This window comes from Paralichthys olivaceus, chromosome 15 (genome assembly GCF_024713975.1).
Source record: "Paralichthys olivaceus isolate ysfri-2021 chromosome 15, ASM2471397v2, whole genome shotgun sequence".
In the NCBI taxonomy this organism is placed as follows: Eukaryota; Metazoa; Chordata; class Actinopteri; order Pleuronectiformes; family Paralichthyidae; genus Paralichthys; species Paralichthys olivaceus.
This window is the reverse complement of record NC_091107.1, coordinates 14553148-14573379: the sequence shown is the minus strand read 5'-3', so window position 1 is coordinate 14573379 and position 20232 is coordinate 14553148. Positions and strand designations below refer to the sequence as shown.

General features: G+C 40.0%; 3 protein-coding genes across 4 annotated transcripts; 1 reads left to right on the top strand and 2 right to left on the bottom strand.

The window, feature by feature from the left end:
- Positions 1-660: 660 nt before the first annotated feature.
- rb1 (retinoblastoma 1) lies at positions 661-19593 on the top strand. Of its 2 annotated transcripts, XM_020085985.2 has the most exons (28): positions 661-788; positions 1108-1240; positions 1696-1816; positions 2307-2410; positions 2890-3024; positions 3123-3161; positions 3293-3342; positions 3590-3700; positions 4698-4843; positions 4953-5030; positions 5760-5869; positions 5974-6051; positions 6566-6653; positions 6756-6872; positions 6958-7014; positions 7376-7407; positions 7565-7641; positions 7805-8025; positions 15681-15796; positions 15928-16082; positions 16903-17048; positions 17182-17286; positions 17392-17505; positions 17623-17771; positions 17889-17919; positions 18020-18162; positions 18424-18470; positions 18562-19593. In XM_020085985.2, exons 2-28 carry the CDS (start codon positions 1131-1133, stop codon positions 18624-18626), a joined length of 2745 nt encoding a protein of 914 aa, XP_019941544.1. In that variant the 5' UTR covers positions 661-788; positions 1108-1130; the 3' UTR covers positions 18627-19593. The 2 variants fall into 2 exon arrangements, with proteins under 2 accessions (XP_019941544.1, XP_019941545.1); XM_020085986.2 differs by lacking the exon at positions 1108-1240 and having other exon boundaries at positions 686-788.
- LOC109628704 (lysophosphatidic acid receptor 6) lies at positions 8391-12019 on the bottom strand. The gene is made up of 3 exons (XM_020085988.2): positions 11964-12019; positions 10408-10466; positions 8391-9581 (listed from the first exon to the last, which is right to left on the bottom strand). Exon 3 carries the CDS (start codon positions 9525-9527, stop codon positions 8535-8537), a length of 993 nt encoding a protein of 330 aa, XP_019941547.2. The 5' UTR covers positions 9528-9581; positions 10408-10466; positions 11964-12019; the 3' UTR covers positions 8391-8534.
- On the bottom strand, positions 12880-14736 carry LOC109628703 (lysophosphatidic acid receptor 6-like). Its single transcript, XM_069509962.1, has one exon. The coding sequence runs from the start codon at positions 14132-14134 to the stop codon at positions 13028-13030; it is 1107 nt and encodes a 368-aa protein (XP_069366063.1). The 5' UTR covers positions 14135-14736; the 3' UTR covers positions 12880-13027.
- Positions 19594-20232: the final 639 nt, after the last annotated feature.

Below are 20232 nucleotides of genomic sequence, written 5' to 3'. Positions count from 1 at the left end.
ATCTACGGTGGCCCTCAAAACACCAGAGGACCTCACCAAGCTGACTTTTCTCCAGTGATCATTACCTCTATGCCTTTTTAAACTAAACCCTTTCCCATTTAAAAAACATAAGACAAGATGGAGAATATCCTTTGTATGTAAGTTCCCTCTAAAATGTTGTTTTTGAAACAATACTTAACTCGTGGTGAACTAAACAGCAGTGATGTGGTCACCTGCTGCAGAGTGGACTGACTTCTTGTACATAGAGATATGACATTACAGGCTTTGAAAATAACAATACGTGTATTTAACCTCAAGAGGGCAGCGTTGTACATAGCTCGGGAGGCAGGGAAGGCATATTTACGACATGGCCGCAAACTAAAACACTTAAACTTGTGAAAGACAAGATTTCGAAGTGAACATGAATGATTGATCCCATTTAAGAAGAATGAAATGTCCCTGGATAATTAAAATGAGTGAGGACATCGGCGCGTAATAACACGTGACAACAACAAAGTGAACCTCTGCAGGGTCAGGCCTCTGTAATAACTATATAACTACGTCAGATCAGCTGGAGTGAGGAGACGATCACCCTCCTACACTGAGAGGCGGAGAGATCCTTTGTGACCGGTTTGGATGGCGGGATAAATGCAAATGAGCGGATGTTGCGTAGTAACTTTTCCCGCGTTTTCTTCTCGTGAGTTTGGGTTCGTTCGTTTTCGGTGCGTCACGTGATCCCAGCGCTCACACACTGATCTGTTTACGTTCACAGAGATCCACGGGTAGACCTCAGACGAAGCTGCAGTCTGGTGAGTGATCGACACTGTCGGCAGCGCCACTGGTTTCAAATTAAGATAAAACATCATTGACACTCAGGAGACACAGTTCTTATTCTCGTTAGTGGGAGTTCTGAATGTTCAATGCGTCTAACAGATGAGACCCCGCCGACACCTGCGCCCCGCCGCGCACTGCCGTGTTGCAAATCGAGCGCGCACACGTTCAGGAAGTCCGCAGCGGGGTTTTGTTGTAGCGTCGCTACGGAATTCGTGTGGTGGGCTTTAAACTTAGTAAACACCAGCTCCCCCTCCTTCATAAGCTCTGTTTTACTTTCAAAACCTGCACATTTAGCTCGCAGCTAAGCGAACACCGAGATGCCACCTAAGAAGCGCGGCTCCGGGACCCCGCAGAGCAAAGGGCTGAAGCCCGGGGCTGAGAGTGTTTCCCCGGACAAGAAGGAGAGTCCAGAGTTATCTGTTAAAAAGTAAGTTTTCCTGCGGCTGCTCTCTCGTCTCTGCTGCGAGTTGTTCAGCTGCTCTAGAAACTGTTTACACGCTGTAGCCGCAATGTGAAGCTAACGCTAGCTTTACTGGTGTCTTACTTTAGCAGTGAGTGATCGTGAGGCTGTTTAGCTAGCTGCTTCACACAAAGCTAGGCCCGTGTGTTAACATAATGCCGCTTCGTATTGATACCTTTCAATCACACACAAGGGTCCACGTGTTACAGGTTATTGTCGTCTGTAGTGTGTGTTGTGACGCTGTTATACACATACGCGTGAGTGATACACATTCAGGGAGGCGTTAGTGTTTCTGAGCTGTTTGTGTTCTTCACATGAGTTGTTGTTCCGATGCTGTGTTTGTGTTCTCCACATGAGTTGTTGTTCTGATGCTGTGTTTGTGTTCCCCATAATGATTATTGATGCATGTCTCCCTCCTCCAGACACAGAGACAAGGATGCAGAGTTTGTGACCCTGTGCAAGAGCCTGCACGTCACAGACCTGGTGTGTGACGGAGCCTGGACCCTGTGGAAAACTGTGCAAGAGTCCATGGAGGAAGTCACTGTAAGTATTTGCATATATACATGTACACAGCTTGTCAGTTTAGTCTTAGTCAAGCAAAGGAAAGGTCATTGATGGAAACTATTAGTGTGGATGAAAGCTGTTTTGTAAGAATAGAGATTCAAAAACTGCAAGCATTACTCCAATCAAACTGTGCCTGTTTTAAAGATTTGCAAAGGACATATACAAGTAATAAACCATTCACTACAATATAAATATGAGCGATGTAAGCGTAAAACTAAGAATAAGTTTCAAAAAGCCAACTTCCCATTTGTCAGCATCCGCAAAGCTTATCAGAAACTAATATCCAATTTGCCTTAAAAGGGAAAATATGTTTATAAATGCATTGTCCTCTTTCACACACTAACTTTTGTCACTGAGAACAGTATCAGACATTGACTCACATGAAAATACTTACCGATCCTTTATGGCGTTAGAGAAGTAGATGAAAAAGCATCTCAAATAAATATTCTCTCTGTTCAATGTATTTCAGGACAGTCAGAAAAGGCTGTGGGGTGCTTGTCTGTTTGTGACTGTGACAGACATGGATGCCTCCTGCTTCACCTTAACTCAGGTTCTGAAAGCAGTTTGTCTGAAGTAAGTACTCTGTAGCATGCATAGTGCAAATGCTTGTAATGTGATTTCTCCGATTTGAATAGACACTTCGTTCAAAAATAATAAACAGTATGTCTGGGCTGAGCACTGAAGGGATATTGCAACATTTTTTTAATCTTATTGTAGTGACTGAATTCTGGGTGGGATGTATGTGAAAACATGAATTTCTGAGTCACAGCCCACTAGTAAAATGTCTAGAAATAGGCATGTGAGAATACAGCTGTAAAATGTCAAGTAAGCAGGCATGTTGATAAGATTTCTGACAAATGGCGGACTTGAAACTGGAAAAGCAACAATACTAAAAATATTTCAGTATCATTGTAGTCAATGTTGACAAAGATGTAAACTTTTAAAGACATTCAAGGGCTTTTAGTGATAAGGGCCAATGCAGATTTCCATGTGCAAACATACAAATGTGTGATTTCTGTAGTGGAATTAATACGTCATCCTTACTTTTGTAGTGTAAAGCAGTTCATGGCTCTGATCAGGAAGTTGGATGTAAACGTGGATACGATTTCCACCAAGGTGAATTCAGCAATGACACGACTGGAGAAGAAGTATGACATGACCCTGGCTCTATACGCGAGGTTTGAGAAGTGAGTCAACACATCCTGACCGTCCCATTGCTCCATTGATATAGAACTGTTTGTGGGGAAATTTAACATTTGAACTTAACATAATATCATTGTTTCAGGACTTGCAAGAAGATCTTTGCTTTGGTTTCTGATGGCACGTAAGTTTGTCATTGATGACACAAATGAAATGCGTTTGACACACTGCTTTTTGAGTATCTTTATATACTCGTGTTTGATAATTGCGTGCAACTCTAGTGAAAGGTTAACGGTTCGATGTCTTATTTTCAAGGGAGAGGGAGACCATGCGGAGCTGCTGGACCATGTTTCTCTTGGCCAAAGGTACGTTAAGCTTTGAACCCATTACCAAGAACAAAAACAAGAAAGATCAAGCTGTTAACACACTTGATGGAATAGTTTTCATGTTGCTCTATCTTCTTCTTTTCATCCTTCCTTCCTCCTCAGTGCACAGCTGTAGAGCCCAAATGAATTGTTTTTTTCATCTCATTGTTACAGCGCTGTCGTCTGTAGTGTGCGGCAGTATTGTCGTGATGGTGCATCTAACGTGTAACATCTGTGCTGTCTGCAGGAAGGGTCTTACAGATGGAGGATGACCTGGTCATATCATTCCAGCTGCTGCTTTGTATGCTGGAGTTATTCATCAAGCGCTGCCCCTCAGACCTTCTGCAGCCGCTTTACAGTAAGATTTAGTCTCATTCACTTTAGCATCTGGTTTCTTTAAGAAACTTTAAAAGTTTCAAAAGTGTATGTAGAAGAATTAATGTTTTTTATTATATTTGATATTTTTGAGTCATGATGTAGATATGTTCCCACATTTACTGTGTTTCTGTACACATTAAGGAATTTCAAATACTATAATTTATTTAAAGTATATGCACAATATAGTAGTAAGTATAATAGTGTGTCGTATAGTAGTTTGTTTATATTGTATAGCTGCTTTCAGACATGAACTGAACTCCGCAGATCCTCCGTATTTTCTCCAGAGTAGGTGCATGTGTGAACGCAAATGTCCGAGTGAGACTTTCTGCAGTTTCTACGGACTTTATCCGCCTGACCTTATAGTACAAAGTCTGTAGAAATCCAGGGGAAGTCGATGTGTGAACACAGCAGGGGATAACCCACTGGATTAACCACAAGCAAGTGGGGGGTTGATGAGACTTCTAACACGCCACAAACGCACAAATGAAAACAAAAACAAAACCAATATCTCCCTGTGAATGAGAGGTGACACACGCAAAAGACACAGACAAAGATTTCAAGATAGTTTGTGGTAAAAAGAGCTGACGACAGATTTGGTCGGCTGTAAAAATGATCACATGATCCCTACAGCGGAGTTAATACGTCACTTCCGGCCTCTGCCTGCTGCACCCGGGTGCTCCACCTCTCGACTGAATAATGCAGAGTATTTGTTGCTCATGTGAACCGTCTGTGCAGAAGTTCTCCTGCTGCGTTGAGCATGTGTGAAAGACAAACTGCAGGTTTTTCCCAGAGGTCATATCTGAAAATCCATTATTATCTATTTTTATCTATGATTATCTTAGTAGATCTGTCAGTCAAGTTTCCCAGCCATGGGCAGTGGAAAACCGAATTGCAACTTCAGATATTCTGTTTCATGAAGAGATTTATTGTTTATGGCTACCATAGATGTACTAATGTTTTACATCTTTTTCTCTCAGAATCAGCCATCAGTAAACTCCAGAGCCCCCCAACACGAACATCTCGTCGTAACCAGAGCAAAGTCAAATCCCGACCTCCTGAGCCAGAGATGGATGTGCAGCTTCTTGAAACCTTGTGCAATGAGAATGAATGCAATGCAGAGGAGGTCAGAACACTCCTCTTTTCACAGTTCAAATATTCATCATATACACATTTCTACCTCCTCCTGTGTGTTGTTTTCTGGCCTCACTTTTCGTCTCTATGACTTTTTCCAGGTGAAGAATGTTTACCAGACCAGTTTCTCGGCTTTCCTGGACTCACTGGATCTTTCAAGATCTCCAGATTTTCCTCAGGTAAAGTGGGTGATTGTGACAACACCTGCTCCACTGTTTGATTTCACTTTGCTCAATTTGCACTTACTGTTTCCATTAGTGACCTCTTAATGATTACGGTTGCTGTTGTTGGGCATTTGAGTGTGTGACAGCTGTTGGTGGCTCTCACATGTTTGATTTCACATACATGGTGTCAGGAATATGTGGACTCAAGCAGGTGGACCCTTTGTAGTGTGTCAGGGTTGTATATCGCAGAGACAGTTCTGACAACAGAGACAGGATGCTACTGTTTGCAGACACTGACACTCCTCCGAAGGACAATGGACATATTTATTTTACTGTCCCATTACCCCAGCAACGGACTGGTGGTGCATATAATATACAGAAGTGCCTTATTTGAATAATGTGCAAGTTCCACCTTATTTAATCTCATCCATGACGGGTCTGGGTAACTGGAAATAAAACGTAAAGACTGTTTTTGGCCCAGATTGTTTTATTACTCTTGGTCTGTTTTCCTCAACTAGTTGCAGACAAACTGAACCTTTACCTTATTTCAGAGTTGTTTGTTTTTTAAATCTTTATTATAGTGAGAGTATTTAGCTCTTTTGGATTTGGTGCCTTGTTAAATGTAGCATTAAATTGACAAAACTCACTCTGTTGGGCACAAGTGAAACACAGGGATGGTGTTTATATTTTTTATGGGAAGCCATTTACCTGCATGTAACCTCAACCTTTAATTTTCACCCCCAGGTGAATGACCTGAATCAACAATATGAAGAACACTACCTCAAGACGAGAGACATCGATGGACGACTGTTTTTTGACAGAGACGAGACTGTTCTTTTGCCTAAAGTTGAAGTGTAATTTTCTTTTCTTCACTATTTAATTATTTGATATTGATCTTGCAGATCAGTTCATAGAATTTAGAGTAAAGTGCTTAATTAACTGCTCCTGCTGCTTCCAGATCACAGGTGGAGATGACACCAAAGAAAAACCTGGCAGATGAAGAGGCTGTACTCATCCCTCCACAGACTCCAATCAGGTGAGCAGTTAGCAGTCACTCACCTGCTCTTCTCTGTGTTAGTTAGTGTTTACCTGGAGGAGAAGGACTGAAGCTGTGCTTGCATCATATCATGTAAACTGTTGGGAAAACTGTTAGTGTGGGGAAAAAAGTACATGCATCACCAATGAATAAATCAAATCCCATATTAACACAATTAACAAGTAAATTTAGCCAATTTTATATGGACTAATACACTTTTCCTTTGTATTTGGTTTCCATTGGTATCAAAGCAGAACCACCTTCCTACAAAGTGAGCACCAGGTGTAACTGCATGGAAATGATGCATGAGCACTCCAAATTCAGAATGGAGTTTTTCACACATTAACCATCATAATGTAATCAAATTTGGTTTGAAAATATTAAACTATATCTCAATATATTTGGGAGATGTAAAAAGCAACGTTAATGTATATTGAATGTGTTTATAAATCAACAAATTGGGGTTATTGACTTTGTCCTTTAAGGTTGTCTGATTTTTGTTTTGTCTTGTCAGAGCTGCCATGACCTCCATTCAACAGTTGAGGAGTGATCTCCTCTCTACTGGGGACCAGCCATCTACTAACCTGTTTACATATTTCAAAGTGGGTCCCCGCAAGTGTTTCGCCTAAATTAAATATACCTTGAAGCTGCATCTCGCCACCTAAATTTGACATATATCCTATATTCTTCTCATCTGTTGTCAGAATTGTACCGTGGACCCGACACAAGACATGCTGAAGCGTTTGGAGACATTCAATCAGGCGTTTAGTGAAAGTTTTGGTCAGGCAGTCGGCCCGCGCTGTATCGTACTTGGAAAGCAGGTATGAACTAACGCTGAGCTAGAAATTTGGCCACATGCTGAAATGATTGAAATGTTCAACTTGCAATGCTCTTTTGTCTTTTCAGCGATTTACCCTCGGAGTACGACTGTATTATAAAGTCATGGAGGCAATGTTGAAATCGGTACAGTGACTTATTTGATTTATCTTTCAACCATTTTATTCAGTATTTTTATTGTTAATGTTTTTATTCAGAGGCTCAAGAAAATTCTAATTCAGCATTTCTCAGAACACGATATATTAATCTATTGAATTTTGAAGATATTATCAAATGCGTAACATTTTCCAATATGTTCTTTCACTTTTCATGACCTCATTACTTCTGTTTACTCAGAAATATAATAGAGAGAAAATGACGTCTGTAAACAAGAAGGAAGTGTAGACTTTAGAGCAGAAGTTTTCACACCTGTTTACTCAACATATGAAAGTGTAAAATAACTTGTTCATTTTGTTTTTTTAATAAAACTTTTATTTTCTCTCTGTAGGAAGAGAAGCGACTGTCTGTGCAAAATTTCAGGTATGTTTTTTTATAATTTAAAAGAGAATTATAAATCCGGTCAATGTTGGTGTGTAGTCACTTATTCTTTAGCTGTATTTATATTGAATCCTTTTGTTGTCTGATGTGTAGTCGAGTATTATTTGCCTTGAGCAGAGTCATATGATTTCCATTCCAGTAAACTCCTCAATGACTCCACATTCCACACATCACTTTTGGCCTGTGCTTTGGAGGTGGTCATGGCAGCATATGGAGGTGGGTTACGTAATTTGCTTCCAAATAAATAGGAGACACCAATGCAAACTATTTCCTAAATAGTTGTGTTATATCTTACATTAATGAATAATACAAATCAATGTTTAAATATCTTGTAGATTTGTGACAAGTGGTGTTTATGTTGTTTGCTCCTCATGTTCAGAGAGCTGTTTTAAGGCTGGAGGATACAACCATGGCGGTGGGGACTCAGCTGGGACAGATGTTTGTTTCCCCTGGATACTGGATGTGTTTAACCTCGCCGCCTTTGACTTCTACAAAGTTATCGAGAGCTTCATCAAGGCCTACCCCACACTGAGCAAAGATATTGTCAAACATCTGGAGACTTGCGAGAACCTCATCATGGAGAGGATTGCATGGAGAACAGTGAGTTTTTTCACTTCATTACACAGTATAATTGTATTTGTAAGATTTCCTTATAACACAAGATTAAGATAAAGATACTGTATATGGCATTTATTGGCACATTTAAAAGAACTTAAAAGATCAACATATAAACCATATGAATAATGATGACAAATCACAGGCAGAGTCCAAATATCTCCCAAACACATCAAAGTTGCATAAACAAAATAAACAGAGAAAAATGACTCAGCTAACCACAGCTGACAATACATTTTAGTATGGCACTGAACCAGATCCTCTGGAACCTGCTCCAGAGTGACACACAAAACTTGTTAAATCTATTGCAATACATGCTAAATGCTGATAACCTATTTTGTGTTGTCATCTACTACAAACTAGTGGACACAGTATGAGGAACTGAATACTTTATGTAAATAGATTAAGTACCGGTAACTTGCGTAAATCATTTCAATCAAACAACCCTTGTGCTTTTTTAAAATTGTAATTTTCAGTGCTTGAAACGATCTATGTCACAGACTGCCACTGCCTCCACCACCAGGCGTCTCCCTGTGCACCAGGCTGCTGGAGAAATAGTAGATGAGTGGGTTAAGGCAGCAGTTTGAGCTGGCTAGTGACAGCATCACAGGGTGCACAGCCTTGGTCACTTTGGCCAGGCCACAATGGGACAGCAGCCCTAAATGAGCGAGTGTGTATACCAGCAGGTTGATGTGATAAGGGAGGAAGCACAAGAGAAAGATGGCCAGAACCCAGTAAATGACTGTGAGAGTGTGTTTGCGGCTGTGGTGCTGACTACGAGAGCGGTGTCTTGGGTGGCTCAGCACGCTCAGCACTCTGCAGTAACTGTAGAGAAGCAGCACAGTGGGAAGCAGAAATAAGCCCAGCACTATGCAGAGGACCGCCAGTATGATGGTGCGGTGGTGCTGAGAGGTCGGGTCCAACAGACAGGGCTGGTTTTGGTGAGCAGCTGCAGATCGCAGCAGAGACAGACTCACACTTAGCCCCAGCACTAGGCACCAGATCCCCCCACTTACCAGCTGCGCAACACGCAGCCTGCGGACTGATGGTGCAAGAGGGTGCACCACAGCAAAGTAACGGTCCACAGCAATGCACACCAGGAAGAAGATGCCCCCGTACAGGCTGATGTATTTGAGGGTAAAAGTAAAATGGCAGTATGCCGCCCCGGGAGTCCAGCTGGACAGGTCTCCTGTGATGGAGGACAAGGCTTGAGCCTTATGGTAATAGTAGTAGATTCTCAGAGGAAGGGAGATGACAAAAAACAAGTCGGCAGTTGACAGGCTGACCATGTAGATGGCTGTGCTGTTGATGGTGAAGGGTGATAGACAGAGTCTGCGCAGAGCCAGGCTGTTGGTGGCCAACCCCAGCAGGAAGATGACACTGTAGGACACTTGGTAGAAAGTAAAGCGGTAGCTGGTGTCCATGGTGCAGTTAGACAAAGGTGAGAATGACTTGACTGGAGCATCGCTCATATTCCACTGGTCCATGTCCGAAAATTATTTTCTGCCTCCGAACTTTAGGTCATTGTGTCGCTCTCATATCTGATGTGAACATAAACTCAAGTTAGGAGCATGTTCAGTAGCATCTGCTGTAGCAATAAAAGCTAAATAAACTCAAAATGTCCCCCATTTTATGGGATATAAGGATGCAGTGGTGAATGCACCACTACAGCAGACGCAGCTGAATTAATGTTTGATGTGCAGGACAGTTGGAACGAATACTGTCAATAAAATTTTAACTGCTGCTTCCTGCTCCCATAAAACAAGCAAACATTTGGTTTCATTACATGCAGAGCGTGGAAAAAAGAAAAAAACTTCATTATACATTTAATGAATTTGCAAAAAGGACAACACTGTTCGAATTGAATCGTTACCACTGACTCAGTTTATTCTTAATATAAGTTATATCATGATTCTGTATATTTGATGTTGAATTTAAGAAATACAATTGAAATATATTTAAAAAATATAAACAAAATAACTAAATATCTCTGTTATCATTTTAATTAGCATTTGTTCCGTCTCCATAACATTATTTAATGACCAGACCTACATTCAGTCAGGCATTCTTTCATATAAGTCATTTCATTCAGATTCTGTAAAAATAAAAAATAAAATAAAAAATAAAAGAAGCTATTTGTATTAAATAGTACTTTAGTTAGTTTGGCGGTCTGATCACTAAATAATTATACAGTAGCTGTTTTCACCCTCACTGTCTGAAAAGTAACTTTTAAATTCTGCTTAATGTGATCAAGAATTAATTACATTACATCTTTATCTTAAGAATAATGACTATAATAATAATATTAATTACTTAAACTTAATCCATTATATGCTGTATATGTTGAGAAAAACTTTTATCACTTACCAATATCAGGATCGCATTGGTGCAGCGACAGTAGGATAGTTTTCCTGTTAGCTGGTGTTCTGCAGCAGGATAACTTGTTAGGATGCAACTGGACAAATGCCACTGACTGGAAAAGACACACTCTCTCCCTTTCCCCCATCTGTCGCCCACTCTCTCTCCACACACATGCATATATGTGCACATGCACAGTTTTTAGCTCACTTAGTGAAATTATTTAGTAAGCATCAAAAGTTCTAAACACTTGTATAGACATTTAGATTGGATGATGATTGACAGATTTGAACTAGTTTTCTCACATTTTGTAATCAGTCTTACAATTACACACATACAGTTTCATTACCTTCATGTTTATGGGCACTTGTTAGAAACCTACCAGAAGAGTTGATAATTAACTATATTGGTCCAATGTTGGACTAAGTAATAAATCACTAAAAGAAGGTGCAATAATCACAGTAGTGTAGCAACCAGAGACAAACGGTTTGATTCCATATGTCAGAAATAAATTAGTCTTTGCACCTATTGTCCAAATCAGAAGTTTCTGTACACTTTACAATAAGACAACCAAACTTAACCATTTACATTTAGCTGTAATTAAACCAGTGTATTTCAATATTTTGAATCAGATTATGAGTTACTATGGCACAAAGGATGAATAAGCCATACACCACTTTACACACCACGTTACACAAATCTGAATGAGATAAAAATATGTGAAATATACAAAACGTCTTGTCTGCAAAATAGCTGGTTAGATTTATTCTCCTGTGCTGGAAAAAATAAATACCAACTTGTTTATTAACAATGTTAATCACAAAAAATGATTTATAGTTTTGTTTTTACTGTTTAATAAACCCTACATGCAAATAACATTAATCAGTAATCAGAATCATTCATATTTATAATGTAATATTAATATATTCTTAAAAATAATAAGGCATGGGGCCTTGGGTCAGATATTTTTATCTAGTACAAATATTGTTCTGGGTGGAGAAGGTCCATTTGCATTGTGAAGTTTGCATGAAGTGTAGTAGTGTAAGGCATCCAAACATGGCAAAGTAAAACTTAAAGGATTAGTTCACCTAAAAATGAAAATTCACTAATTATCTACTCACCACTATGTCGATAGAGTTTACACTTTAGGAGTTTCAAGGGTAAACAGTGTTTCAGCGAAGGCGACCTCTACTTCAGACGTAATAGAACAAGAGATAAAACATAAACTGCCTTCATACTGATCGTTACACAATTTCCCCCTGGGATCAATAAAGTATTTCTGATTCTGGTGTCATCCAAGTTTCCGCAAGCCCCGGTATTCAAATTCGACTCGAAACAAGGTAATATACACCATGTTTTTAGCTTAAAAGTCCACTACCAGAAGTAGCGAAGCTAGCGGATGTAGCCGCACAAACGCGCACCCGCCCCTCCATCGGCATAGTGGTAAATAGATAATGAATTTTAATTTTTCGGTGATCTGTCCCTTTAGAAATTACAAAATCCTTTATTTATCTAAGTGATCTGCAGCAGTCACCAGTGACCTGACTCATGATTTCATCCATTACCTCTGTACTGTTCTCTGTAAAGGTTCTTCTCTTTCAGGAGACATGTTGTTGCTCGCTTGGTTTCTCAATCTTTGTCACTCGTGCGTAGTGATGAGACTACCCATGTCAGTGCAGACCCTCAGGGCAACACTCTCAAAAGGAATGCAGTAGTGCTGAGTCTTGCAGCTCACAACTTTCACAAGAAGAAACAAGCTGCATTCAAGCCAAACCATATACCATTCCACCACTGTGAGCTGTGTTTTCATTATTAGTTAGCGTTGCTTATTCTGAATTTTTCTTTTCCTCGTTTTTATCCTTTCCACATTCTCTACAGAAAGTCCCAGTTATCCAGATAGGGCTGTTTTAGTGCAGCATTGCCTGTCAATCATTGAACCCTACCTGTAATCTGTATTTAAAATCATTGAGTCATTGTGCAGTCATGGTATTGGCCAACTAGAGTACGTGTTGCTGTGTTGTTCATACCTGTCTGATTAATTGATTCGTGATAGACTGGTAGCACCCAATGAGACATACACACATCTGAAACCTTCTAATGCAGACATTTCACAAGTAGTCAATTTAAAACTCCAAATATATAAGTTAATAACTGTTTATTTTCTTTCAGTATAATGGATACATGCTCTTTCTGAACATACTGCTATTTAAAGTGCTTAAAAGCCCTGCTGAGGCCACAAATACTTAAACTCCGCAGCACAGCTCATATAAAAGGAAAAAAAGAAATACTGGTTCAGCATTGCTTAAGAATTTTCCAACATTAAAATCTGAGCTAAGGAATTACAGGACAAGTACAGTGTCTTTACACATTCTTCTTACAACTCGTTTTCTCACAAATATGTTGGGAATTGTAAATGAGTTAAACAGTATTTATGCCGCAACACACTCTGCTGTCTGACTTGTCTCAGTGTCATGAGTCCAAGTCCAACTCTCTTTGGTGTCCAGGGTCAGAGAGTGACTCCTTAGAAACAGTTGTTTGTGTTGTTACAATCTTTGAGGCCACTCTGTTTCCACCCATGTCCTTTGAGTTTCACCTGAATTATTTATCATGTCACATAATTGAGTCTTCATTAGACTGTTGACTCACTGACAAACGTTTTTGACCTGAGACTCCTCAGCGTCAGGCTTTTTGGTGTGGAGATTGGGCTGCTTTGCGGGCTGTCCATCTGCAGTCGGTCGAATAGCCGAGTCCCGTTGTACCACACTGTGGTCTTGCGTCTGATGGAGCTCTGAATGGTCTCAGAAGTGAAGTAGTAAATGACTGGGTCAAAGCAGCAGTTGGTCACTGCTATGCACAGAGCTATAGGGTTGATAGCTCTGACCACATATTCTGCATAGCATCCCTTCAGGATATTGGAGCGCACCAGGGCGTAGAAGATGAGATTGATATTGTAGGGGATGAAGCAGAAGCAGAAGAAGAGCAGATGCACAAGGATCATCCTCAGGATTTTGGTCTTGTTGAGGTTCCCCCCACGGCTAATGGTTTGCGGTTTCCTTAGTGTCCGCAGCACCATGACCGAGCAGAACACATTGACCATCAACGGGATGATGAAGCCCACAGTCTCAATTAACACCACCACCTTGGACAGCTCAGCCTTCCACTGTTTTTTGGAGTAGTTTTCAAAGCAGAAGGAGGAGTTGGCATTTTTGGGTGAAGTGGTGTCCAAAAGAAACCCTGTGGGTATACTCCCAGAAAGAATCATCACCCACACCACACAGCAGGCCAGTTTGGCATTTCTCTTAGTGCGGATAGCCTGTGACCGAAATGGGTGCACTATGGCCAGGAAGCGGTCAACACTGATGCAGGTGAGGAAGAGGATGCTGCCATACATGTTGGTGTAAAATACAGCCACCGAGATCTTGCAGAGCACACTTCCAAATAACCATTCACGTTTAATGAAGTAAACGATCCGAAAAGGCAAGCTGAGAACAAAGAGAGAGTCTGAAACCACAAGGTTTATCATGTATGTCGTGGTCTCATTTCGCAGCTTCAATGTACAGCCAAAAATATATACAGCCACCATGTTGAGAATTAGTCCAATTACAAAAACCAGGCTGAAAACCGAGCTGTACAGAGGGTATTTAAAGTCATCGCTCTTATTGCAGTTCATGCTATTTTGCATCTTTAACTGGTGAGTCTGGAACGTGTACGGAGTGAAGGCGTCCTCCTCAGTCATGTGCCGGAGCGTCCAAAAAATCGAAGCTGAACTTGTTTATCCAACTGTGTGCAACAGGCAGGAATAGCTAGAATCGAATTGTGACATTACCATGTGTTTTTATGTCAAGAAATACAGAAAAGAAAAGGAGACAGCAACTCCGGAAAATACCTGTCTGTATCCAAAGCTGTCCACAACTAATATTCCTCATTTAAGTTGAGCTTTCAGCTGCGTCCACATTCCGAATGTTTTATCCTTTCTGAGAGAAGTATCATGTGTCTTTTCAACTCTGCGAACAGTCGAGTGGATCTCCTCCTCTCTCGCTCTTCTGTCTGTTACTGCAGCAGCCCTCTGTGGGGGGGGGGGGCATGGTAATTGTTACTCTGCTCCTGTCGGACTATAAATCTAAAACTTCAGAGCAGGCTGCAAGTGAAAGGCTCAAACTCATTGGACTGTTGAAACATAGAGGGAGGAGCCTCCACTGGGAGCAAAGTCCTCCCATCGCAGCTTTGTTACTGCATGGAACTGTTTGAATAAGGAGACTTTATTAGAAATGTGTGTTGCTCACCATATTCAATGTTCCTGTTTTCAATTACAAACTTAAATCATGGGCTTTTCAAATATCCAGCTAAATCTAGATACTCTACATTAAACGCGAGTTTATAGTTAACACGTCACTGAATGCTGTTGATTCAAACCAATGGCAAGCATACTTTTTGTGTGTCAGTTGCGTCAGACGGGTGTGGCAGCTGTGACATGAAGAATGTTCTAAGAGCAGGTCTGTACCTGCACTCACTGTTGAAATTGCTGAGTACTAGCTACACCCACTTCCGTGTATGATCTCATTTCAGATTTTTCTCTCCGTGATATATGATCTGATAGGATATGTCATCTGGTCAACAGTCCATTAGTATTTTTCATCATTTTTTAAACAGCGATTTAAATTCATATTTTAATTTAAATTCTTTCTCAATAGATTAACATCCCTGTGTCCTGTGGTACCACTTTGTCAGTAAGACTGCAAGAGCTGAAACAATTAGGGGATTGAAATCCACGCAATTAACAAATTGTTTGGGTGAAATTTAAAGGAAAGAAATGCCAAACTCACTCTTCTAACGTGGGGATTTGCTTCTTGTCTCTTTTTTGCATCATTGTAAATTGAACAGATTGGGGTGTTGGATTGTTAGTGGGACAAAACCAGACTTTAAAGATTTTATGGGCTTTGGGAAACTGAAAATTACTTTTAAAATTATTTCTAATAATTGTTACTGTGAAAAAATCATAAGTCATATAAAATGTAAAATGGGATTAAGAATAGCTAAAATTTAATGATAAATATATAAGACATTTTAATCGATTTTTCGTATTTGCAAGGTTTTGATGGCTCCTCAAGTGAAGATGAAGGTGTTTCCATCTGTAAAAGTTTATTTTCAACTTTCCTTCATTTCAGCCATCAGTAGGTTTTTCTCTTCATTCCAAGGTTTACTCCTTACATTGTCCAGTAAGCAGTTTATATGTTTCTATTCACGTGTAGTTAAATGTAATCATCGTGTTTGTGTCTCTTCAGGGCTCCCCGCTATTTGACCTGCTGAAACAGGAGCATGACAGCGGAGCAGCAGAACAGGTGGAGACCCCAGCCAGTTTCAACCAACCACTGCAGCACAACCACACCGCAGCTGACCTGTGAGTCAAGATTGACATCTTGATAAAAAGAAAAATGTCCATGACGTATATTCATAATGAGCCCAATGTTATTCTCAAACCCCTCGTTTCACATTTACTTTGCTAGTTTACGACAATGACTTTTCTCGCAGATATCTGTCCCCTGTGCGTCCGGGCCATCGTGTTTTGCCTCCTGAGTCTCCAGGCACGGTCAACTCTCATGCTTCCTCTCACGCGCCAACCCAGCCACCTACTCAGATCCCACGACACTCCAAGTCCAACTCTCTCAGCCTTTTCTATAAAAAATGTAAGATATCAAGTTCATACCTTCTTATTTTTGATCAGTGCAGATAAATCTTGGTTAAGATGTGCAGTGTTTCCAACAAGACATTCATTTTCTCAAGATAATGTTTGGATAAATTCTGTATCATAAAAATGTGCAGACAAAAAAGTCTAAACCAGGAGTTGGTTTGTGAATGTGAAAGTTGTAGGCTGTCAAGTACAAAGCCTTTATTAAAAAACAGCTTAACAGATATCTAAAATTCTTTTTGTTTACTTTTCATGTTAGAAAACCTGTCTCAAAATGCCTAAAGGAGAATTGCTCAACCTACTGGCATATTCACGTTTTGTCTTTTTTCTGGCAGAGTAAGAAAATGCAGTTTAACTTTGTCCAGTGCCAGTAGTACTTAGTAGCATATTGGATATTTTCATCACAGTGACCACGTAGACTCCTTCTTTACTTCAACCAAAAAGTCTTTCCACCTCTTTTGGAAAGTGCAGCATTCCACATCTACTGTCAGTCACCGTGATTCCAGTCAGTGATCACATGCCACAGCTACAAATGTTTTTCATTCACCCTGACCATGACCTGACGGTCACACAGCTAGAAGCGATCACCACATAGGACATGTTAATCTGCTATTGTTATTTTCCTCACAAAAACATGAGATGTTTAAAATTGTTTTGTGGAGGCTTTCCACCTCTGGTCTTAACACCATCACCCCCCTGTGTGAACATGAAAAACATAATAAGAATTTGTATTTGAAAGTATTACACAATGACATCAAATGTTTGTGGTATTGGTTTTATTCAGTGCAGTAATCCTACAGGTTCTCCCCTCTCTGCAGTGTACCGTCTTGCCTACACGAGGCTGAAGATACTCTGCTCCTACCTGCTCTCCTCCCACCCTGAACTGGAGCCCATCATGTGGACACTTTTCCAGCACACACTGCAGCATGAGTACGAGCTGATGAGGGACCGTCACCTCGACCAGGTAACCTGACGAGATGCTGCTCTCAGTTCTATCTCTTTTGTTTCTCCTACTGTTTCTCTTTGCGCTCTTGTTTTCTCAGCATCTCTCCACGTGTTTTTGTTTCTTCTCAAACTGCTCCGTGTTGTTCCTACAGCTGATGATGTCAGCCATGTATGCCATATGTAAAGTGAAGAGTGTGGATCTGCGCTTCAAGACCATTGTCACAGCTTACAAGAACTTGCCCAACACCAACCAGGAGGTGACTTAACCATTCAATCATCACAGTTTTTGTTGTCATGCCTCATGTTGAATTAAAATATAAAATAGTTTGTTTCACATCTCTTCCTCTTGCTCTGGGTTGCAGACCTTTAAGCATGTGTTGATCACTGAGGGCCACTATGACTCCATCATAGTCTTCTACAATCAAGTGTTCATGCAGAGGTTGAAAACCAACATCCTGCAGTATGCGTCCACCAGGGTGAGACGTCTACCCCATCAGAAGCTACAGTTTATCTTGAAGCATGCACAGATCAGATGCTGAGAATGTATATATCGACGATACCCTCTCATTGTTGCTGTTTTGATTTTTTTCTAGCCGCCTACCCTCTCTCCTATCCCACAAATACCACGCAGTCCCTACAAGTTCCCTAATTCCCCTCTGCGTGTGCCGGGCAGCAACAACGTGTACATCTCCCCACTGAAAAACCCACGCATGTCCCCGGGTATCATGACTCCTCGCTCCAGGTCAGCTCTTTACATTCACAGCAGTTTGACACTTGTCGAGCAGCTTGATCCTTTAAATAGATTTAAAAAAATAGCCCCTGCACTTACATTACTAATCTTTTCATTTCACTTTTACAGAATGCTGGTATCGATCGGCGAATCTTTTGGGGTAGGTAACTCTTTTGTTTGCTCTCTCACATGTTAAAGAAACATGTCTGATCTTTTATTCACTGACTCTTCTCTTTATGTTTTCGTTTGTTCGTCTGCAGCAAACCAGTCGGTTCCAGAAGATCAACCAGATGGTCAACAGCAGCGATCGCTCCTTTAAGAGGACTCTGGATCTCAGCTCCGCTCCAAAGCCTCTGAAGAGGCTACGGTTCGACGTCGACGGACAAGATGAAGCTGACGGCAGGTTGGTTACACTGGCGACCTGATTTATTTACTTCACTATTTTATTATCATTATTTATCAAAGTGACTCAACACATGAACATAATATTTATTACAACCAAGCAAAGAGTACGAGGAAAGCAAAGAGTACGAGGAAAGAGCCTCAGTTTCATTGAGAATGGATCACACTGCTACTATAGAGACTAAATCCATATTATTACACTTTGTTTAGCAAACAACTAAAATTGATGAATGGAGCTCACTTCATATATTTCAATTTACAGCAAATCTGGTGGAGATTCTACACTGATACAGAAGCTTGCAGAGATGAGTAAGTAACAACTACTGTATTCTCAACATGTATTTTTACTGTTTGTAACATTAGTTGATGTATGTTCCTCTGTTTCTTTTTTAAAATGTAGGCTCCGCTCGAAGTCGTATGCAGGAGCAGAAGCTGAAGGAGGACGCAGAAACAAGGAAGGAGTAACTCTACAACCTACTGAACTGACCTGCACTGTTTGTCACAGCGTGAACACGACACTTTGTTCACACACAAAGTGAAACATTAGTACATTTAGCAATGGACTTTAGTTTTAGTATTTAACTTTGTGTTTGAGGAGGTACATGTGAATATAGAGTCTTTCTCCTCCTGCTCGCTCTCCTTTGTTGCTGTTGATGCTTCAACTGAGTGTTTTTACTAAATAATGATTGACGTCGATGGATTTCATTTGAGTTTGACTTGTTTGAGTGTGTTTGGTTTTAAAATTGATGTTGCAAGAAATCACTGTTTTCACAGTGACATGTTCTCACCCATTGCTGGCTTTTTCCTACCACCCTTAAGACGTTTGAGATTCACTTAAAATGTTAGTATTTCAATAGTTTTAATCACAACGCGACATTTCAGGTGTTTGAATGATCATGATTACTCTCCTCAAAAAGGAGTAAACTTCTGCCTCAGAGGAAAATTAATATGTCTTTAAATTCAGCAGTTACACTTTTTTTAGTGATTTTTTAAAATTAAAAATCTGGAAATATGCATGTGATCAAACAATTATCACTTCAGAGAAAATCACACATACATAATTTGCGAACAAAATTCATTATTATGCTCTATATTAGTTTTAAGGCAGGTTGCAGGCCATATTTCTCTTGTGTTGCATATAGTTTTATAGATTTAGCTTTAATAATGGGTAGTAAAATTACACAATACATCAAATGAAATGTTTGTTTGCAGTCACATATGTTAGTTAATTTAAATGTTGGAAATGGAAATTGAAGAGTTGTGAAAAAGAGGGAAAAAGTACAGTGATTAATTATCACAACATATTTCATATAAATGTGGACTCTGTGATCAAATAGGACTTAAATGTCAACTCCCAGAGATTTTGTAAATTGAATGTGTTTATATTGTACTTCATTGAAGTAGTTCCTTTACATAAATATTTGCATAAAAATATTTTGTTTTTGTACTTCTTCACGAACAGGCGTCAGTTTCTATGACTTTTAATTTTGTAATGATGAAGAAACTAGCACCCAAAGAAAGCCAGTTCAGAGATATTTACCGTGTAAGAAACATTTAGCTGTTATCTGGTTTTTATTTTGGTTTGTATTTTCTCTCATCACGCGACAGTATTGTTGGATTCATCTAATTGTTATCTGTCGAAGTATTTTATGTTCCTCTCCAGCTCCTCACAGAGGACACGATTAGAGCTTTGTTTGAAATCCTTGGGTTTGATTGATTTTTTTATTTGACAGCGACAGCCAGTGGCTGGAGGCATTTTGTTTTCAGGTTTGTCCGTCTGTCTGTCCCATTCTCCTGAACGCGATATCTCAAGAATGCCTAGAGGGAATTTCCTCAAATCTGTTACAAATATTAACTTGGACACAAGAATAGACTGATTAGATTTTGATGGTAAACGGTCATGGTGACCACACAAAGCACATTTTTTGCCTTGTGAAGGTGATATCTTTGAAACGTCGTTAAGGAATCCTTTCACATTTGGAGTCAAGGATTAACTGACTTGATTTTGGTTGTTGGATTTTGGTTTGGAATTTCTTAAACCTTTGATTAGTTTTCACTTTGACTCAAAGAT

What these genes read in the sequence shown, in the direction of transcription:
- rb1 (XM_020085985.2), top strand. Translation starts at nt 1,131, where the DNA reads ATGCCACCTAAGAAGCGCGGCTCCGGGACCCCGCAGAGCAAAGGGCTG. An exon ending in ATGAATGCAATGCAGAGGAG is followed by an intron (nt 4,844 to 4,952) that starts GTCAGAACACTC and finishes GACTTTTTCCAG; the next exon opens with GTGAAGAATGTTTACCAGAC. An exon ending in CTGTCTGTGCAAAATTTCAG is followed by an intron (nt 7,408 to 7,564) that starts GTATGTTTTTTT and finishes TTTCCATTCCAG; the next exon opens with TAAACTCCTCAATGACTCCA.
- LOC109628704 (XM_020085988.2), bottom strand. Translation starts at nt 9,527, where the DNA reads ATGGACCAGTGGAATATGAGCGATGCTCCAGTCAAGTCATTCTCACCT.
- LOC109628703 (XM_069509962.1), bottom strand. Translation starts at nt 14,134, where the DNA reads ATGACTGAGGAGGACGCCTTCACTCCGTACACGTTCCAGACTCACCAG.